The following is a 19233-nucleotide window of genomic DNA, read 5'->3' on the forward strand; positions in this document are numbered from 1 at the left end:
AGGGAAGGGAACATACATGATACTCTTTTCTGTGTTAAAGAGCATTTCATTCACCTTAACACAGTCCCAGCTTTTGTTAAAGATGCACAAAAAAGGACTAAACTTGTAGAATACGATACAAAATAATCTCTTTTACCAACATTGTAGCTTGTGCTATCTCACAAAAATCTGTTTAGTTAAGGCCCATAATAAAGTTTCAGATGTCAAGTCCCTCAAAACTCATGAGATAGTTTCATTTCTATAACTATTTGAGGATCACTGAGGTAATATTTCTCAAACAGGAAAGATATGAAACATTTCCAAATAAAATATATGGTTTTGTGAATCAGAACTTTACATTAATCATCTCATAACCCGTCACATTTATCTTGTGGCTCTTTAGAGGGCCTCAACCCCTGGGTTGCAAACACTAGTAGAGTAAATTTACAACACTGACACCTGAAATCAGTTTGTTCAAATAAGGGCATTATCACAGTTTTAGTTGCTCTCCTTTGTCTCAGGCTCAGATACTGTCTATCACTCCTATAATTACAAGATGCTGTAAATCTCAAAACAGATTTTTGTAAATCCCAAAATCTAGTAGTAGATAAGTAAGAGAGTTCTTGTATAAGCTTTCTGTTCTGGTCTGTGTAGGAGGATCTGAAGGCGTGGACTTCAAACCTCACCACGGGTATATCTGACCATGAGCACATGGCCAAGTGGGACAAGCCTGGCACCTCGTCCATGGACCCTGACCACTCGGAGAGGAAGGAGAAGTCGGAGGGAGACGCGGATGCCAGGTCAGAGAGGTCAGAGCTCGCTGAGGGGGAGGAGAGGTCCGAGAAGGAGAGGTCAGAGAAGGGGGATGGCTCTGAGAAGTTAGACACGTCAGAAATCGCTGACAAGCTGGAGGGCGGGGCAGGGGGCTCCAGCACGTCTGGAAAAAGCAAATGAGGAGCCACTTTGTGTTTTCATTTTACTCACTGACTAAAGGCGTAGGAGGCGGTGGGTGGGAGGGATGGATGGATGGAGAGCATGTGCAGCTATAGGTTTGCAGATCCTCAGTCATAGAGCCGGAACACACTGAGGCCACAGTCCTTGGACTGACTACTGTAACTGTGACAGACTCATCTCTCAGCCCCTCCCCTTCACCCAGGCAATACATCAGTGCTTGCATTGCGCCACCTGCTGGTAGACAGCAGGTTGGCCCAGACAGACACAGACAGACAGACTGACTGACTCCAGCAAGTGGTCCCAGGAATTAGTCACTGTCATGTCCCATTGTTGATCGTTTAATCTTTTGGATTCACAGCATCCTTCTGTATGTATCTTTGACTGATAATGTAATGCTCTGTCTATCTAGACAAACCCAAGAAGTGGTGAATGAAATGTTCCACGATATTAAAAAAGAAAAAAAGAAAAAAAGATTTTTGAAGCAATATACTTTTTTATTTCTTCTCTTTGTTAGAGAGAGAAAATGGGAAAGGAAACAAGAAATAGTTGCAACTCTATGATTTGTCACTTCCACTTAAGCTTATGCCAGGCAGTTGTGCACCTTAGACACCTGACACATCTGTATACTAATCATAAAGACATTTAATCCCATCACATGGCTAGCTTTCAATCCTGTTAGTATTATGGAATGTTGGTGTTACCCACCTGACTTCATCAGTGTCAACAAACACACATTTCTACGGTTTAATATGAGTTATTTTTATTAATATTATTATTATTATATTATTATTATTATTAGTTCATAACTATCCATGTCAAGAAAAGAGCTTTTCATCAGATTCTAATCCATTGACCTGAGTTGTGTGGTTCCAAGTGGCAATGCTCAAAGTAACACTAAGCCTATGTGACACAATGCCTTTGTATACATGACAAAAATCTGAACATTGCATGAAATAATCTGTTAGTGCACCTGTTAAAACTTGCCTTTGTTTTTATGTTCTTGAACTACGTTGGGCAGTATTGGAATTGCAATAATTCAATGTGAGAGGGGGGAGTAACTGTATTTTGCTATCACGGGGCCACGGTAAGTCCGACAAAGTGGGGCGGTCCCCATCCATAGTGCGCATGAGAACGAAGAGGGAGAGGGGGGGGGGGGGGTGTACTGTACCAGAGTACTGACTGCTTCTTGATCTGTAACATAAATTACAAAGCCAAATGCCCCCTCTGCTGTTTGTACTGTATCACTGCAATTTATTTTCCTCAGAATGTACTGATTTCAGCTGTGAAATGTTCACTCGCCACAGAGTCAGTGGTGCCCAAAATTGTAAAAGGCCGTTGGCTGAGAGTTACACCTCTCTTTACCCTGTGTCCTTCATTTGAAGCTCAACCCGATTGGAATCTCTCCACCAAAGGCAAGTTAAATGTAAAACTGTCATGATCCAAGTCATGAATTGTATATATCTATCTTTGTATGTATACCAATAAATCCAGTGCTCTAATAAAAACAATACTCTGAAGCGAAATGGGTAAAATTAAAACATTTGTATTAATCCACAGATTTAAAAAAACAATCATCACTCGAGAATATATTAATGTTTATCACATTTAAATGAAAAATATGCAAATTAGGAGTCACTATTAACTATCATAGTGTATATAAGTACACCATATCTAGTTGTATTAAACACCTTTTACCAGGGAAGAGCAGGGACATACTGTAGGTATGCTTGTCGTATTTTTATATGCTTCTATTTATTCATATCAGATTCAGGAGTTGCCCCGCAGCCCCAGTAAGAACTTGTAACAATAGCTGATTGAGTAGTCAGTGTGTCTGTGAGAGGTGTGCTCAGTGTATGTATTACCAACAAGAGATAGTCAACTAGCCTGAGCTACGTGCTCCTCTGGATTATTGAATTTATTGGCGATTAAACTTAAGTACAGTGTGCTGTGATGAGAAATGAACAGGCGTTTGTCCCCCTATCGTTTCTCATATTTTCTTTTACGTGTATAAGGACGGTTAAGCTTCCGTTAAAGGCATTGGTCATTTTGACATTGTTCTCACGTTACAGACAAGCAGGAAATACAGTGTAGTGAAACACAGGCAGTAAGTGAGGCTTCCTTCAGATTCTGCTGTCAGTGTTTTCCCACATTTCAACCTGTCAAACTGCAAATATGAAAAAAAAAAAGAGTCTTCCTTTCTATTAAAACACCAATAGCATATCTCTGATGCAACAGTGTTTGAATTGACTGACTTGAGGATTTTGGTGACAGTGCTGCTGTTTGTGTCTGCATTCGCTGCTGCCCTCAGATCGGGTTGAACGAGAACAGATAAGCTATGTTACGATGTGAATGTTCATTTTCATTTGGAAGCCATTGTTTTTCTTTACATACGTGCCATGTCATGCAGTCTGCAGAGAGAGTGGTTCAGAGGAGAAAGCTTTTGGTTATTGAGATGAAGAACACTTCATCTGACTCCGCGGTCATCTGACAGTGAGCCTGTCAGTGCAATACATATTTTTATCACTGGAATAGGAGCTATAATATTTTCATGTGGCTGTAATTATTCGGAGTCATTCGCTCACAGCAGATATTTATCCCGCATCACCATGTGCGTTTTAAGTATTTGCTTTCCATCACTTTTATGAAACACAAAGGATTTTTCCCCCACTATCCTATAATAACAGTGACAGTTGAAATGAAATAGGCAGCATAAACTGTGACTGAAGAAAAAAAAATATTGTGCAATCTCTGTTTCCTTCATTGATGGTCTTACAAGTGTGTATGTCTTTGTTACTTTACATGACAACTTTGCTGCTATGACATTAAATAAACCTCCAACCCTGCTGATGCAAACTTTACGTGGAATTGATGTGGACACGCACGCTGGTCTCGCATACGCACACGCAAACACACAATCAAGCAGTGTGGTTCTCTTCTAACTTGCTCATTGCTGAAGCTGACACAGTGTCCATGAATTCCAGCTGAAACGCATGACTCTGTCATCGTGAGGTCGCAGCAACACTGGTTAACATTGACTGATCAGCTACATTCACTCTGTGCTTCCAAACCGACGGAGCACATTCCGGGGGTCATACACAGGACAAACCACAGTAAAGTATGTTGCTAGGACACTGACATGTAAACACACAAAATCTGGAGGACTAAAATGTTGAATTTTTTTCTTAGAAACATTCGATTCTGTGTGTGTGTCATCTTAACGTGTTTATCGCCTCATGGACGTAGAGCTGAACAAGCCTTTATACTGACACTCTGCCACAGGACTGAACTATTGGAGGAAATCAACTGAAGGGCTGGTATTTTCCAAACTGTGTCCATGTCAACAACTTATCTCAATGCTTCAAATCCACCTCGCTCGCTTCTGTACATACAGTCACCGCTGCAACGCAGACATTTTGATGCTGTATTTATGGCTTTCTTACAGCAACCGATGAAAATGCTGAATCTCATCCAGGTTACGTACGTGCAGTTTTGAATAAGATGTGAGAGGACATGTGAATAGCCTCATTCATGTGAGCAAAAATAAAGGTACATGCAACTTTTGTTATGCACTAAAGTACAGCCCCGTGCACAGTGTGAAACAGTAGTGGTGATGCAGGGTCTATTCTATAATTAAAGAAAAAGAAAAACATACATACATGTATACAGTATTGCACAAATTCTGCACAACTTGATGTATGTTTCAAGAATGTACATTTTAAATATGATTTGTTTATTGAATTGAATAACATCTGCCAATATCTGTCTGTGGAAATATGAAATATGGTATTGTCTCATAAAATCTCTTCATCCCTTCATTTTGCCATTGTCTTATTTCCCCTCCATAGCTTTATAGCACGAGCTAATGATGCTACGCTACATGAGAGTTCTTATAAGTAAATGATCCTGTGAGCAATCCTAAAATGCTTCAAATGAACTGTTGATTTAATTGATTGATTGATTGCAATTGGCAATACATCTCTGAGGATGCTGAGCAGCTTGTATCTGTATTGTGGCATGTGCAAAAATATTTGTAGACCATTCCCCAAAGGGTTTTAACAACTATTGCCATTCCATGAAAAACTGAGCTGTGTAGAAGAAATTCTTCATGAATGTTGAGAGTTGCTAATTATTAGAGGAATTACAGGCACGATGTGATGAATCAAATCTCTTTACCTCATGCAGCATGGAGAGAAGAGCCACATGGTTATTCTCTGTCTCATAAACCCTTAAAAGAAACAGTTGCTGACTCGTCACAGGGTATTTCCAGTCAGTTGTACTTCCAGGTGTCAATCTTCCTTTGGACATTGGCCTTTTCTTGTTACTTTTCACTTGATTGTGAACCTCACAACTTAAATCACAGTGGCACACACTTACGTGGCTGTGGCTCAGGAGATCGAGAGGGCCGTCCACTAAGCAGAAGGTCGGTGGGTCGATCCCAGGATCCGTTCCACATGCTGAAGTGTCCTTGGGCAAGGTACTGAACCCTAAACGGCTGTGCTGACAGTGTGTGATAGAAAATGTGCTACATATAGAAGCACTATATGAAAGTGTAATGTGTGAATGTGTCTTGTACTGTAAAGTGCTATGAGTGTTGCATAAGGCAGGAAAACCGCCATACAAGCCATTTCCATACAGTATCACATTGGCATCATCTGCCATAGATGTCACCAAAATATAAAATACATTTCCTATCACACGGGGGGCAGCAACATTGACATGAGGAGGAACCACCTGCATTGTTCCTTCTACCACTTAGTCTGCATGTGTACATAACTCAAGCACAATCATTTTTCACTTCTCTGTATTGAACAGCTTCTCTCCTTTTGTTGACCTGTTTGGAAAGACGCTTCGTCCGCTGTGTGTTTTTCCACTGACTTGGAGTCAGATCCCTGCATGACATGTTAAATACTGTATGATTTTCCTCCATAGGACAAAATGTCTTTCGGTTCCAAGAAACACAAAAGTTACAGGAAGTGAGCACAGTGTGGCAAAACAAAAAAGCCGCCCTATCAAACCGAAATAACTATAATTATTCAGTCCAGAGGGGATTTTTAAATATGTGGTTACTGTATGTGGTCGCCAATATTCAACATAATAGTGTGTTATTATACAGAATTAGAAGATTACATTCATGCGCACTGATTTGTTTTTTGTGAGGTTGATGTTTTTAGTTTAGCTTCCAATCTCATAGATGTTGTTGCTGCTTTGTGGCTCATTTTCCCTTTGTTTAGTTATCGATTCTGTGGACATGCCCATACATGCACACAATAATGAGGTTATGCTGTCTCGTGCTCAAAGTAAAATGAAAACTACGACAGACTAACTTGCAAAAGTAGAAAATATCAAAGAGTAAATACAGTAACAGAAGAAACAAATCTGTTATGTGTGGTAAAGACTTCTTCATTAATTTTGTAATGTCCAGTATAGATGCATATGTCTTTGTGTTGTTGTTGCCCTTGTACAAAAAGGGCAGGACGTGAGGCATATAAACAGGGCCCCGATTTCTGTGCTACATCACTGTGGTCATGTGTTGTGGACGTACTGAGGAGAGCAGTATGGGAACATATCAGTTCTCTCATTTGATCCTTCCTGATGCTCACTCGACCTAGAAATCGTCCTTTATCTGGAAGCTTCTGATCTCTGCTCTGAGGAGCCATGAGCATTCACCAGAATTCATCAATACTAACCTCAATGCTACCAGCCTACCTGGAACAAGACCTTCATGGTCCAGGGCGGAAAACGTGGAATTGTTGGAATGGTACTATACAAGCAACCCCAGTGAGAGGGGATTTATGCAATGTGAAGAAGGAACACAAGAGGATTGAGATATACTGAAAGAGGATCTAGAGAAGATGTGGAACGTGAAGGCAACAGTGATGCCAGTGGTGATCGGAGCACTCGGGCTGTAACCCTCAAATTGGGTGAGTGGCTTCAGCAGATTCCAGGTACAACATTTGAGATCTCCAGATCCAGGAGAGCTCAGTCCAGAGAACAGCTAAAATACTGTAGAACCCTCAGTCTCTCAGGCCACATGGTGGGAAAGGGACATTTATTTGTTATGTATATATAGTATATATTACCACTTTCCCCTGAAGCATCCGGGCTAATACATCATGATTAGACACATTAAACAATAAATAATTATTTACATAACAGAATATCAAAACATGGTGATGTCCGTCCTGGGAGAGGGATCCATCACATGTAGCTTTCTCTGAGTTTTCTACGTTTTTTTGTTTCTTCCCATAGTGAAAAGGTTGTTTTGGTAGTTTTTCCTCACTCTTGTTGAGGGTTAAGGACAGAAGATGTGATTTGTGAATATGGGCTACACAAATAACATTTGATTGATTGATTGATACATAATAAATTAAGTTAGAAAAGAGTGACAGATGTTGGTCAAACCGTTTCTAAAAGCCTGCTGGTAAGTGTTGGGACATTGTGTACATTTAAGGGGACTACAGACATCAGACAATCGGAAGTCAATACAGAACACTGATCCAGCTGGGCTGTCGTCATCAGAAAGGGACGTCTCTTCAGATGACAGCATCAGGCCGCAGAATGTCTGTGGCGAGAGGATGAGCAGAGACACGCGCTGCAGTCAGGATGACGTCACGGTGAAATCTGATCTGAGACTGCAGGCATGGGCGTGGCGCTGTCACGTGACCTGTGGCTCTTGCACGCTCATCTGGGCGGGGCGCTGCTACGGAAGCCTTTGATTGTAGCCAGCTAACGAGTTAGCTTCCTGAAAATGGCCAGCTGGGGAAGGGTCTCTGCGGTGCTGAGGAACGTGTTGAGGGGCCCCCGGACTCTGGGGAGCTCCGCTGTCCGCCGGGCTGTGGCTCCGGTTGTTGTGGGCTCTGTTGTAGCGGGAGGCCTCCTCTGTTATTATCAGCACCATGCTAACAACAGAGCTAACATCCGGACTCTGCCCTTCACTGTTCACGCTGAGGAACAGAAGGTGAGAGCGGAGACCCACACACACACACACGCACTGGGCCTGGTACCTTTCATCTGTGAGTTATTTAAACACATAGCAGCTAAATGTGAGTCAGAGCTACAGACAGGGCGTGGACACTTAGTATATCAACAATGACGCCCTCTAGCGGCCACTCACTGACACAGCACACAGACTGTGAATCCTCCCTAAAGCTCATTCTGCTCCTGCCTGTGATGATCATGGTGTTTGTCTGTGCTGCTTTAGGAAGCTGCTGCTCCTCATCTCTCCGCCAGGAAGATCCGCTTCAACAAGTTTGCCTCAGTGGTCTGCGAGCAGGAGCCCTACATGACCCCCAGAGACTTCCTGTTCTCAGTCATGCTGGAGAACGTGGACCGTAAGCTGCTCTCTGTCCTCCCCATGACACTGTGGAGCCTGAATGGAGTCTCACATAAGACTATCTGTTATTATCTATAATTATCACAATATAACTTTCATGAAAAGCAACGTAGTCCAGCATATATTCAGAATAGTCCAGTTTATATTGATTCAATGCTTATGCATTGTGCAACCACAGTGATACGATGAAGTAGTCTGTTATTATTGAAGAAAAGAATTTGAGTTTTCAAGAATAAATTCATATTATTGGTAGAATAAAGGCGTAATTCAACAAGAAAAAGTCATTATGACAATAAAGTCGTAATATTAAGAGAATAAAATCGTAATTGAGAACTAAGTCATAATTCACAGGACAAAAAGTCAATATCAGGACAATAAAGGGATCATTTAAAGAGAAAAAGTCATAACGAGAATAAAGCTTTAGTTATAATGAGAAAAGAGTCATTGCGAGAATAAAGTCATAAATAAACAAGAAAAGTCATCTTTATACGATAAATCGTGCTTTAGTTGTTATTAAACAAGAAGGTCGCACAGTGAGGAGGTGTAACACATGATCGATCTACCTCAGATTTGTAAAATGTTTGAAACCCCAACCTTCACTCAGGAGCGAAAATCTGTTTGTAAACTTATTGTGATAATTATCTGTATCAATTGATATGAACATACACACTCAGCATTGGCCAATCGGCTTGCTGCTCCCTCACTGCGAGGGACAGCTAGCCACCAACAAAATCATGTTTGCTGTCCTGGCTCCCAAATGGTGGAAGGAGCTCCTTATTGACATCAGGACAGCAGGAAGTCCACACACAAAAACACATCTCGTCCAACTATACCTTGGTTAAGAAGATGATGTCTAATAACCACCGTCTACTCTGGTGTTTGTCTATAAAAAAAAAAAGAAGTTAGTTGCACTTATATATTGCACTTACTTGTAGCACTTGTAGTTTAGCTTTTTTGAAGCAAATTGTATTTACTTGATTCTTGCTGTTCTGGGTTTGTACCCTCATGGTTGAATGCTCTGTAAGTCGCTTTGGATAAAAGCTTCAGCTAAATGAAATGTAATGTAATGAACATTTTTATCTTGATATATAATTTTTGGCCGTATTGTCCACCCCGAGGCATGGATCAAGAGACATGGAGGTACAGAAAGATATTGTAATAGATTTGTAAATAATGTAGCAGATCAGCCCACTAAAACAATAAATAAGTAATGGTGAATTACAAAGTTACCTGCGTCATCCTAGAAGTTGAATGTTCATAAAGAGTGGAAATATGAAAATGTTGCACTTTAAAGCATCATCGCTCCTTTTATTATCATTAGACTGACAAAACTCAATAACTTAAAAAACAAACTATGAGAATAAAATGTGTGTTAATGACACGTTTTTTTTAATTCAGGCAGCCGTTTTAATCAGCAGTTTACTTGTGATAGCAGTAGTTACAGTTAGATTAATGCTATAAGTGAACTATTGAAATCATTGGAAATCATGTAAAAATGTCCACCTACTAATCCTACAAATATGCATGTTTTATTCTTGTGTCATGTGGTTGTTCATTGTTGATGGTTTCAAAAAGGCCTTAAATGAATGCAGCTATGTTGAACATTAATACCCGGCAGACACTCGGACATATAAAACCAAGATGCATGAAATGAATTTACATGTAATGCTGACCTCCTGCTGTTAATCTTTTCTGTTTGTTTTCATGTAGGGAAGCTGCAGAAGAAGATTCTAACAACACAGGTATGTCACATCTCCCTTTCTCTGCACATGTAGAGCACAGTCATACTTTGGGACTAAAGGTGCTGTCGTCTGTTTCCTGTTGGCGTCTCTCCAGGAAGTTAATAAGATGTTGGTCGCTGCGTCTAGAGCGTGTGCTGGTAACAATCTGTTCAGAACCTTAGGAGACAATGGTGAGTTATTAATCTGTCGTCAGAGTGGAGTTAATACACAGGAGCTCCAGGCCTAATACCCTGAATCCAGACATCTGTTCACACAGTATGTCTGGATTCTCTGAGACTGGATTCAGGTCACACTTAACTTGTGTTTATCTGTGTATTGGAAAATACGTCTGGATGTTTGCACGTTATTTCTTTTCAATATCAATCGTTATATTTCTTGGTTATCTTCTGTCCAAAGGAAAATGTATTGTACATGTCTTTATGTATTGCAGGCCTGATATCTTACACAGAGTATCTGTTCCTGCTGACCATCCTCACCAGTAAGTCACTCATACATCTCCAAACCTTACATGAGCTGCTGGGCCTTGTACTTCCCTGACTCAAGTGATTAATACTGAGTAGTAATCTCAGTAACGGATTTGCATGGGATCTTTTGTTTGCATTCAGTGATGATACTGCTTTTTTCCCCCACAATTCTGTTTAACCTTTGCACACTTGCACATTTAGAGATGAGAGCGACAGTTTATCAGCAGCTGCTGATATTTGTTCCTCAGATGTCCACTAACCAAATGAATTGATTAGTTTGAAGTCGTCTGTATTCAGAAAACCAGACAGAGTCCTGATAACTGTCGATGCTTTGCTGTTTCAGAGCCGCGCATAGGATTTCACATAGCTTTCCAAATGCTTGATGTGGACGGCAATGAGCAAGTGGACAAAAAGGAATTTCTCAAGGTAGGACCTCTGACATATCCAGATAATTTAGCAGAGAAAGAATCAAAGGAATATTTAACATGACATAGTCACAAGGGTCAATATGTGTTACAGAAAGAATTATGATTCTGTTTGTTCACATGTCTGTGTGCACATCAATTTCTAAATATAACCACCTTTAATGCTGCCGCTGATGCTACCACAGTGTAAGTATGGAGACGTGGATCTGTGTGAAGGTGAGGGACAGCTGCACTGCTCGTGTCATCTGTTCTGTGTTTGCAGCCTGAGTCAGCTCCTAAATTTACGCCAGTTATTATATAACTATATTACTCGCAGTTATTGTCTCATCCAATCAGGCGTGTGCTCTGTGATGACAAGCAGACCTCGGCGGGCTGAGTCTAGCTCAGGCCTAGACTAGTAGACTGCATGTTGGCACGTCATGAACCTTGTGTCGTATGGTTTCGTGTTGTGACTTGGTGCACAGGCCCAAAGCTCTCAATAATACGAGCCAAGTGCATGAGATCTGCTCCAGTCTCCTGTGTGTGTGATTTAGATGAAGGTCACCTCTCTGGTTTGATCGGTGAAATTATACTTTTTTGTTCTTTTTTTTGGGGTAGTTCAGAGAAGAAGGATGTATGTACTCAAAAAAATCTAGTTCATAAAATGTTTTAAATTTTCTTTGTGTCTGTAAAAAAAACATTCTTTTCTTTTTTTATTTGCTGAAGCTCAAGAAAATTATTGGGAAAAGTAAATTGAGAGTTCCTAAGGACACTGAGGTGAGTATTCACATTCTCTTAAAAAAAGACATAACTGCATAACTCAGCATAACTTATAAAGTGTAACATGTGGCCATTCAGTTTAAATGTTAACTATACACGTTACATGGTGTTTACAGAAACCAGCAGAGGAAGGTGAAGATGTGAAGACGACGCTACAGGCCTACTTCTTTGGGAAGGAAGGAGAAAACAAGTTGCAGTACAAGGATTTCCTCAAGTAAGAAAATGGCCTCTACAGAAACACTCTCACCTACCTTTGCAAAGGGAAAGAAGATAATGCCATCCCACAATTCCTTGAAATAGCAATATTCAAAGTTCTGCACAATTCCAGACCAATACAATCTTTATATGTATGTAGCCAGGAGTACGTGCAATCAAATTCTAGCACGGCTGTTTTCTTTTCGTAAGTCGTCAGTAACTCTGTCCCCGATTCCTCGACCTCATGATGTTTTCCGTAAAGGAAAAGATGTTTTTTTAATGTACGACAGCAGCAATAGTCTGACTCACTGTAGATATGTTTGCCATTGGCTGCGAGTCACATGCAGCATCCTCCTACCTGCCTGCCATCTGCCTGTTATTGTTTTCAAAACCCTCTTCACTACAGAAAACAGTAACTACAATCTACACGCTGAAAATCACATGTTTTGACAAATTTGGATCCTGCAATCACAAAGGCAACCTAACGTCTTGCTGATTTTTGTGGTGTTTTCTATACAGTGAATTAGCCATTGTATTGGCAGTGCTCGCCACCCGGCATACATATGTTTCACCAAAACACTATTTTGCAGGGCGCAATCACTGCAGACGTGATCTAGGTCCTTTTTTTATAAGTCACAAAGTTGCAGTGCATCAAGCCTGTTATGGTAGTGTATTTACACAAGTGAATGAAAACTGTTAGGCTGACCTCTGAAATAAAAACAGAAGGAAAACTGTAAGCTAATGTTTAATCGCTATCATCATTTTGTCTCGTATAATGCAGAATTTACAGTAGAATAAAGTCACACTAACTATATCATCTTTATTTATACCGTAGGTTAATCAGTGTTTAAAAAACAGGACTTTTTCCAAAGAATTGGGATTTCATTGTAAAGAATGGTTTTAGTGTTAGAAATAGTAATAAAGTGACTAGCTGATATTGTTGGGGCGATTTTGTCTCCTCACAAAGCTCAGCAGGACTGAAAGCGTCACATTTCCAATAAACCATGTGTCCTTCAGGTTCATGGAGGACCTGCAGGCTGAAGTCCAGGAGATGGAGTTCCTGCAGTTCTCCAAAGGTATGGACACCATGCGAAGAGAAGACTTTGCAGAGTGGCTGCTTCACTACACCAACGAAGAAGACAATGACATCTACTGGGAAAACATGAGGAAGAGGATCCCAGCAGGACAGGTACTGACTCTGCTTCTCACATACAACAGAAATGCTGTGAAAATGACGTTTTAATGTCACTTGACAGTGAACTGACACATTTTGTGTTGCAGAGCATCACGTTTGATGAGTTCAAAGCCTTCTGCCTGTTCACCAACAATATTGAGGACTTTTCCTTTTCAATGAAAATGGTCTCTGGAACCAACCGTCCTGTTGGAATGGGTAAGAGCTCGTCTGGTTAGGACAGTATCCTCCTCACACTATTTACAGTGGATGACATGTTTTCTGCTTGTGACTGTAGCCCAGTTTAAGAGAGCTGTGAGGATCGCCACGGGACATGATCTGTCTGTAAATGTGCTGGACACCGTGTTTAAACTCTTTGATATGGACGGAGACAACTGTCTGAGCCATAAGGAATTCATTGGTGTGATGAAAGACCGAGTACTGCGAGGGCTGAAGGTGAGGTCATCCATCTGAAACTTCTTACCTCCGCCAAGGAGTTTATGTTTTCAGCCCTGTTGGTTTGTTTCTTTCTTTCTTTGTAAGCAAGAATTCGCAGAAATATTGGGTGGATCACCATTAAACTTAGTGGAAGGATGTGGTATGGGTCAGGCAAGAACACATTCAGTTTTGCTTCTGATCTGGATCCAGGAATTTATTATAACTTTCTATAACATTGTGGGATAGGGTGTTTCTAGATTAGTTTTTGTAAGTTGCAAATATGTCTACATAAATGTTCATATTCAGTTGTTTCATAATGTGCAGATAGCAAATCAGACTGCTGCTGAAATTTTGAGATCCTAACACTAAACACACTTTTAAGATGCACCTGTTCATTTATCAAATGGTCTTTTATGCCCCAGTGTGTCGCCTCTCAACGTCACAGTATTGTTGGCCTAGTTTAATTCTGTCCTGTTCTCAGGTGCAGCCTCAGAACGGCTTCTCTGGCTACTGGAAGTGTGTGAAGAAGGAGACACTGAAGGCCGCCCAAGAGGCCCTGGGAGACACCGGCTGCCCCTTCTGAACCACCATGATGTTCCAGAAGGAGTCTGATAGACGATCACTCATTCTGGTGTCTAATAATCAAATAAGTGGCGTGAACATGATTCTAAATGTAACCACATGTAAAGAAGCTAAGGATTTATACCACTGTCTTTTGTATGGATGACGTGTTTACATAGGAGCAGATCTATTAAGTGATATTAGCTAACTTAGCTGAATTTGGGTGTGGTGTTTACAGTGTTCCAGTAATTATCTTAATCAAGTCATGCATGTTATATTCAGAGTGGCTGATGACTTTCAAATTGACCCGTGCACTTTACACACTTCAGCAGCGTGTTTATGAAACTAGTGATCTGCGTATCAAGGCATGCAGGCTTAATCTGTTCATGTTGCCACAATTACATTTTCATGGGCTTTTATAATAGAGGGGTTTTCATGTTTTGGTTTATAATATTTATATAATAAAGTGTTATTTTAAAAACGTGAATTAACATTTGTGGTTATTAGAAAACAAACCAGCAGCAGAAAAAAGCAGCTATGACTAATAACTATTTTGTAATTTATTGTAGAATTGACCTGTTAAGATCACATGAGTATGTGGGTTAACCATTGAAGATTGTGGTGCTAATTATTTCATCATACATACAAGTTAAAAAGTAAATAGACAAAACAAGCTTACGTCTGTGATAGATGAACAAATTAGTGACTGATGCCAAGGTTATCAGTGAATACAGCATACACAGCTACAATACAATAAAATTACATTGCGCATGAAGCCATCTTTGGTCTTCTTATCACTATAAACAAATACATATAAATTTGTATTGTATCAAAAATAGAAATTACATAGCCATATTGAAAGTAAATTCACATTTTTGACATACAATATAGGGAGAATACCTAAGAGACATAGTATGGGATTACATTTTTTAATCCTTGGCTTTAAGGACCCAATGGTTTTTGCCACATTTTTAACATTCATTTGTTTAGAATTGTAGGATTCTGTAAAACCATCCATTACTATCGCTGTCACCCATCTGTGTAGGACAATATGCAACATATATGACAAACACACAAACGAAAGACAGAAGAGATTGTCATTCTTTAAAAAATCAAGCATGTGCTTTCAATCCTGGGCGTTGAAACGAGGCCTGATGAGGAGTCTGCTGCGCTGGACACACGAGAGAGGGAGAAACGTGGTCGGGACTCAACGTTCGGTCGTCCCTCGCAGGTGAGCCGAGCCCTGACAGGACGGACATGTCCCGCCACTCACGAGTGAGTCTTGATGTGTCTTGAGTTGACTGTGTGTGTGTGTGTTTGTGTGTGTGTGTGTCGCTGTCCTGCAGGGGTTCAGAGTTATTGTGTTCTCCGAGGCACAAATGATGAACTGCAGCCAGAGGACTTCTGCTTGAGATAATAGGGAAGTGCTTTCAAAGTGTTTGATCCACTGGGGAGAAAGAAGAGAAGTCGGTGTGAGGATTTGGGAACATTTTGAACAAACGGTACAAACAACTGCCAACTTTTTTATTTTTTCAAACAACCGAGCAGTGATATTATTTTGGGTTAGCAAGCGTTTCTTGCTTGTATTAAATCACCAGAACAAGCTGTCATATTGTTCTTGTAAATATGACATAATTTTAAGGATTGTAGAACATCAAAGATGTCTCCTCTCCATCACCCAATACATGAGTGCAGCTAACAGTTATTTCACTTATTAATGTCTGTTGGTTTCTATGTTTCTGAGGGTGAAGTCCATTATATCTCAGAACATGCCCATGTTGACATTTTCAAAAATATTTTTGTTTTGTCCAAGCAACAGTTCAAAGGCTAAAGAGTCTGAGGAAACCAGCAAATACCTGATGCTCTACAGCACATTGAGCACAGTGGTTAGTTAATAACAGGGCTTTAACACCAGATTATCACTGGGACTGAACTTCAAGTTAATGACAATTATGCCTCAAAGGCTTCTATTTCTATTATTTTCTAAATATTTTCATTGTTTTTATTATTACGATTGAAACAGTTTATAATGTCCCATTTTTTAACTCAGCATCCAACAAAACCACTGAGGTGTCATGATGACAGACTACACAATATTACGACTCATAAGAGTGTGTTGATCATGTGGCTTCTATTCCATTAGGCCTTAAGGATTATTTTCATTATTGATTCACCTTAATTTATCATAAATAAAGAATCTGATCTATAAAAGTTTAGAAAATTGTGAAAATGCTTTTTATTCAAAGGTGAAACCTCTGAAAACAAACTGGTTTGTCGGGTCAAAAGGTCACATTCACTATGAGAGAAGAAAAGGAAGAAACGCTGCAAATCTTTCTCCTGGTATTAAGCTTAAAAGGAAAATGCTTAAAAGAAAAATCTGTGGATTAATCATCTGTCGCACTAATCTCCTCATTGAAAACCAAGGATGTGGTGGGGGAAATATTTCCAGTGTGAGCCAGCTGATGAACTAACATTAGTAGGTCATTTTTCATTACATCCAAGGTTTAAGAAATTTGTTTAAATGTTTATTTACACTTATTCACCTCTGTAACTTTGCACTGCAGCCACGGCTTCCTTTATTCAACATGCACATTCTACCTACAGGAGCCTGTGCAGTTTGTAGAATACTAAATACCATGATGATTAGTGCTAGTTGATTAGATGCATGTTTAATAATCTTTCTACTCAATGAATAAATATATAGCTATTGTGACAGAGGCATTAATCACCTCATCATTCCTGTCACTAGTCTAAGGTTGTCTTCACCTTTGTTTATTCTATTGGATAGAGATTAAATAAATTGGAACATTAACATTGACTTTCAATTGTTGTGATATTGTGCAATTTCAAGTAAAGAAGAGTCACATCTGAAAGAGGAAAAAAAACATCAAAACAACACATCAGCTGTTGATGACACTGATTCTACTGTTTTGTGCCATCCCAAGTTTTGTAACTAAAATGTTAAATCTAATAACAGAACGGTGACGAATCCTAACCAAGCCTCTCGGGATAGATGTATCCCTTGGATTCACTTGTAAAAGAAAGATGTTGGACAATAAGTAGAACAATTTTCTCACCATCTTACCATTCACCACAACAGGATGGAGACGTCAAGGGTCGCTCTCCTTCTTTACTGTCACATCTCCGTCTCCGGCCAGGATGGTCGAGATCTCTCCCTGCATGAAGGCCCAAGGCACGGTGGATCCAGCCAGGGGACAGCGCTCCCCACTGGGGCAGTACACCTCACCTCCTTGACCTTGGCTGCGGATGAATCCCCGGGTACAGGGGAAGCAGAACTTGTGGTGCGGGACAGAGGGACACTGGACAAAATGAGTGTCCTCCAAGCGCTCTCTGCAGAGGGTGCAGCAGAGCAAGGTGCCCTGAGCGCTGCTTGAAGACTCACCAGCGGTGGGGTTGCTGCTGGGCCCCACCGAATTTAAGCCCTGCCCCATGGATGCCTGGGAGACTGAGGTGGAGGCAGTGGAGGGACTGCTGCTGGTGGGACGCCCAGCTGAGGAGGAGTGGGCTGTTGACATGCTGGGGCTTTCTCTGGCCATCTGACTGGAGCTCAGGCTGTCTGCAACTCCCATGAGTGCTGAGATGGGTGAGGGCTGGCTGTGTAAACGGGGCGGGCCTTCTTGAGGGGCAGCCATGCCAGGAAGCGGCTCCATGCCTGAGTAAGCACCTCTGGGCCAGGGCTCTCTTGCGCTGTGTTCAGGCCTCCCGTCGCTCTCTCCATTCTCTGAGCCTGGAGAAGCCTTGCGGCGGCGAGTTGTGCTCTTTGCCTGTACAGGGCGTCCAGCAGCTGCCATGGGCAACACTACATCTGGCTGTGGCAGAACCTCTGGGATTGGGGGCTCTTTAAACATCCGCACACCATCATTCAGCAGCTCAGCCAACCCGCGCCAGTCTCCTGTGCCCTGCCGCTTCTCATACTCCACATATCGCAGCCCAGAGTTCACCGCTTTACCTGCATCTTTGGCCGAGTCGCGGAACATCTGCCTGACCAGGTCTGGGACCCCTGAGAAGATCATTCCTGACCCGGAAGGATACTCCACAAACACCTTCAGCTCAAACTCCGGGGTCGCGCTGGCATCGAAGGCCAGAACACGGCCCATCAGGTTGTGGTCTTTCCTGAAGCGCACGTTGAAGGGGACACAGCTGCTGAGAGCCACGAGCACGTCCCTGACTGCTTTGGGGCGGTTTGGCCAGCCTTCAACCCTGCTGCGAGAAATCTCATTCAGTTCACTCATCACTTCATTGTTCCTCCACAATGCAGGATCTATACCCACCAGAGCAGAGGTGCTAGCCCCCACACTCAGAGACACAGCCTGTCTTCTTCCAGCATCACTCATGATAGGTGCTGAAACTGCAAGAGGTGTGTTCCCACCCCTGGAGCTAGATAGAGGGGCTAGCAGCCCATGAGGGGTCGCGACTAACCCCTGAGCTAGCAATGCGTGGGATATGGTGCCATGGAGACCAGGAACTGGCCCAGCTATGGCCCGGCGAGTGTTTGGACTCTGCCGGCTGCCCTCGGACAAGGCCACATCTTCAGCTCTGTGCAGCCCGTTCGGGAGGCGAGAGGACACCCCATACTCACCCCTCCCCCTGTCCAGACGCTCTCCATGCTGCCGCCCTGGCTCCACGGGCCCGGACGAGCTGGGTTTGCTCTGCTGAGGACCCGGGGACCTGCCGTCTAAAACCCCGTGCGTGCTCTTCAGCTGCCTGGCGGTTTCGATGAGCAGCTCTATTCGGTCTGCGCCGTCGTAGTTGACGCATCCCCGGCACACGGCCTCGCTGAACTCCCACAGCATGGCCCAGGGCATCTTGGGCAGATCGCAGAGGTAGCACCATTGCCGTCTGGAGGAGGACTGCGAGGCGGAGGACATGTTGTTTACAGGCCCTCGACCAAACTTTCTTCGGAGGCCTTCACGTAACGCGCTGCGCTCTTCGGCTGTTCTTCAGTTCCCAGACGCGAGCCGCCACATGCCGCGGATTTCACTACGGAAAGTCAAAGGAAATCTGAGCTAGAGAAACGCGACCGCTGGTGACGACATTTAAAAGTTAGCAACGTTTCCTCTCTCGGTTTGTTCGCGTCGGTCTGTGTGGAAGGAAGTAAAATGTTATAAGACACCGGAAACACCTACGCGACTATGACGCGGGGCAGAGTGGGAGTTGTAGTTTTTAACTCCTTTCGCCGTTTTCTTTATAT

At 42.0% G+C, this 19233-nt stretch overlaps 3 protein-coding genes across 6 annotated transcripts in view; 2 read left to right on the top strand and 1 right to left on the bottom strand.

Annotated features, from left to right (window-relative positions):
* sptbn4a (spectrin, beta, non-erythrocytic 4a) overlaps positions 1-4748 on the top strand; it is a 28172-nt gene extending 23424 nt beyond the window's left edge. For both annotated transcript variants that reach the window (XM_034607469.1, XM_034607468.1), the window contains one exon: positions 634-4748. In XM_034607469.1, coding sequence (XP_034463360.1) covers positions 634-933 — 300 coding nt within the window. In that variant the 3' untranslated portion in view covers positions 934-4748. The remainder of the gene's footprint in view (positions 1-633) is intronic.
* Positions 4749-7439: 2691 nt separating this feature from the next.
* micu2 (mitochondrial calcium uptake 2) lies at positions 7440-15133 on the top strand. 2 transcript variants are annotated; one of them, XM_034606490.1, is made up of 12 exons: positions 7440-7891; positions 8135-8264; positions 9977-10008; positions 10103-10178; positions 10439-10486; positions 10816-10898; positions 11603-11653; positions 11773-11870; positions 12869-13040; positions 13133-13241; positions 13321-13478; positions 13948-15133. In XM_034606490.1, exons 1-12 carry the CDS (start codon positions 7682-7684, stop codon positions 14041-14043), a joined length of 1263 nt encoding a protein of 420 aa, XP_034462381.1. In that variant the 5' UTR covers positions 7440-7681; the 3' UTR covers positions 14044-15133. The 2 variants fall into 2 exon arrangements, with proteins under 2 accessions (XP_034462381.1, XP_034462380.1); XM_034606489.1 differs by having other exon boundaries at positions 7591-7891; positions 13942-15133.
* Positions 14558-19176, bottom strand: LOC117774239 (interferon regulatory factor 2-binding protein 1-like). 2 transcript variants are annotated; one of them, XM_034606488.1, is made up of 2 exons: positions 17107-19171; positions 14558-15468 (listed from the first exon to the last, which is right to left on the bottom strand). In XM_034606488.1, exon 1 carries the CDS (start codon positions 18908-18910, stop codon positions 17132-17134), a length of 1779 nt encoding a protein of 592 aa, XP_034462379.1. In that variant the 5' UTR covers positions 18911-19171; the 3' UTR covers positions 14558-15468; positions 17107-17131. The 2 variants fall into 2 exon arrangements, with proteins under 2 accessions (XP_034462379.1, XP_034462378.1); XM_034606487.1 differs by having other exon boundaries at positions 14573-15468; positions 17099-19176.
* Between the last annotated feature and the right edge of the window lie 57 nt (positions 19177-19233).

This window comes from Hippoglossus hippoglossus, chromosome 14 (assembly GCF_009819705.1).
Source record: "Hippoglossus hippoglossus isolate fHipHip1 chromosome 14, fHipHip1.pri, whole genome shotgun sequence".
Taxonomy (NCBI): Eukaryota; Metazoa; Chordata; class Actinopteri; order Pleuronectiformes; family Pleuronectidae; genus Hippoglossus; species Hippoglossus hippoglossus.

Excerpts from the sequence above, each read along its gene's own strand:
- micu2 (XM_034606489.1), top strand. The coding sequence starts at position 7,682 with ATGGCCAGCTGGGGAAGGGTCTCTGCGGTGCTGAGGAACGTGTTGAGG. Across the intron at positions 11,871-12,868 it reads CAGTACAAGGATTTCCTCAA|GTTCATGGAGGACCTGCAGG; the intron begins GTAAGAAAATGG and ends TGTGTCCTTCAG. Across the intron at positions 13,242-13,320 it reads CAACCGTCCTGTTGGAATGG|CCCAGTTTAAGAGAGCTGTG; the intron begins GTAAGAGCTCGT and ends TTGTGACTGTAG.
- LOC117774239 (XM_034606488.1), bottom strand. The coding sequence starts at position 18,910 with ATGTCCTCCGCCTCGCAGTCCTCCTCCAGACGGCAATGGTGCTACCTC.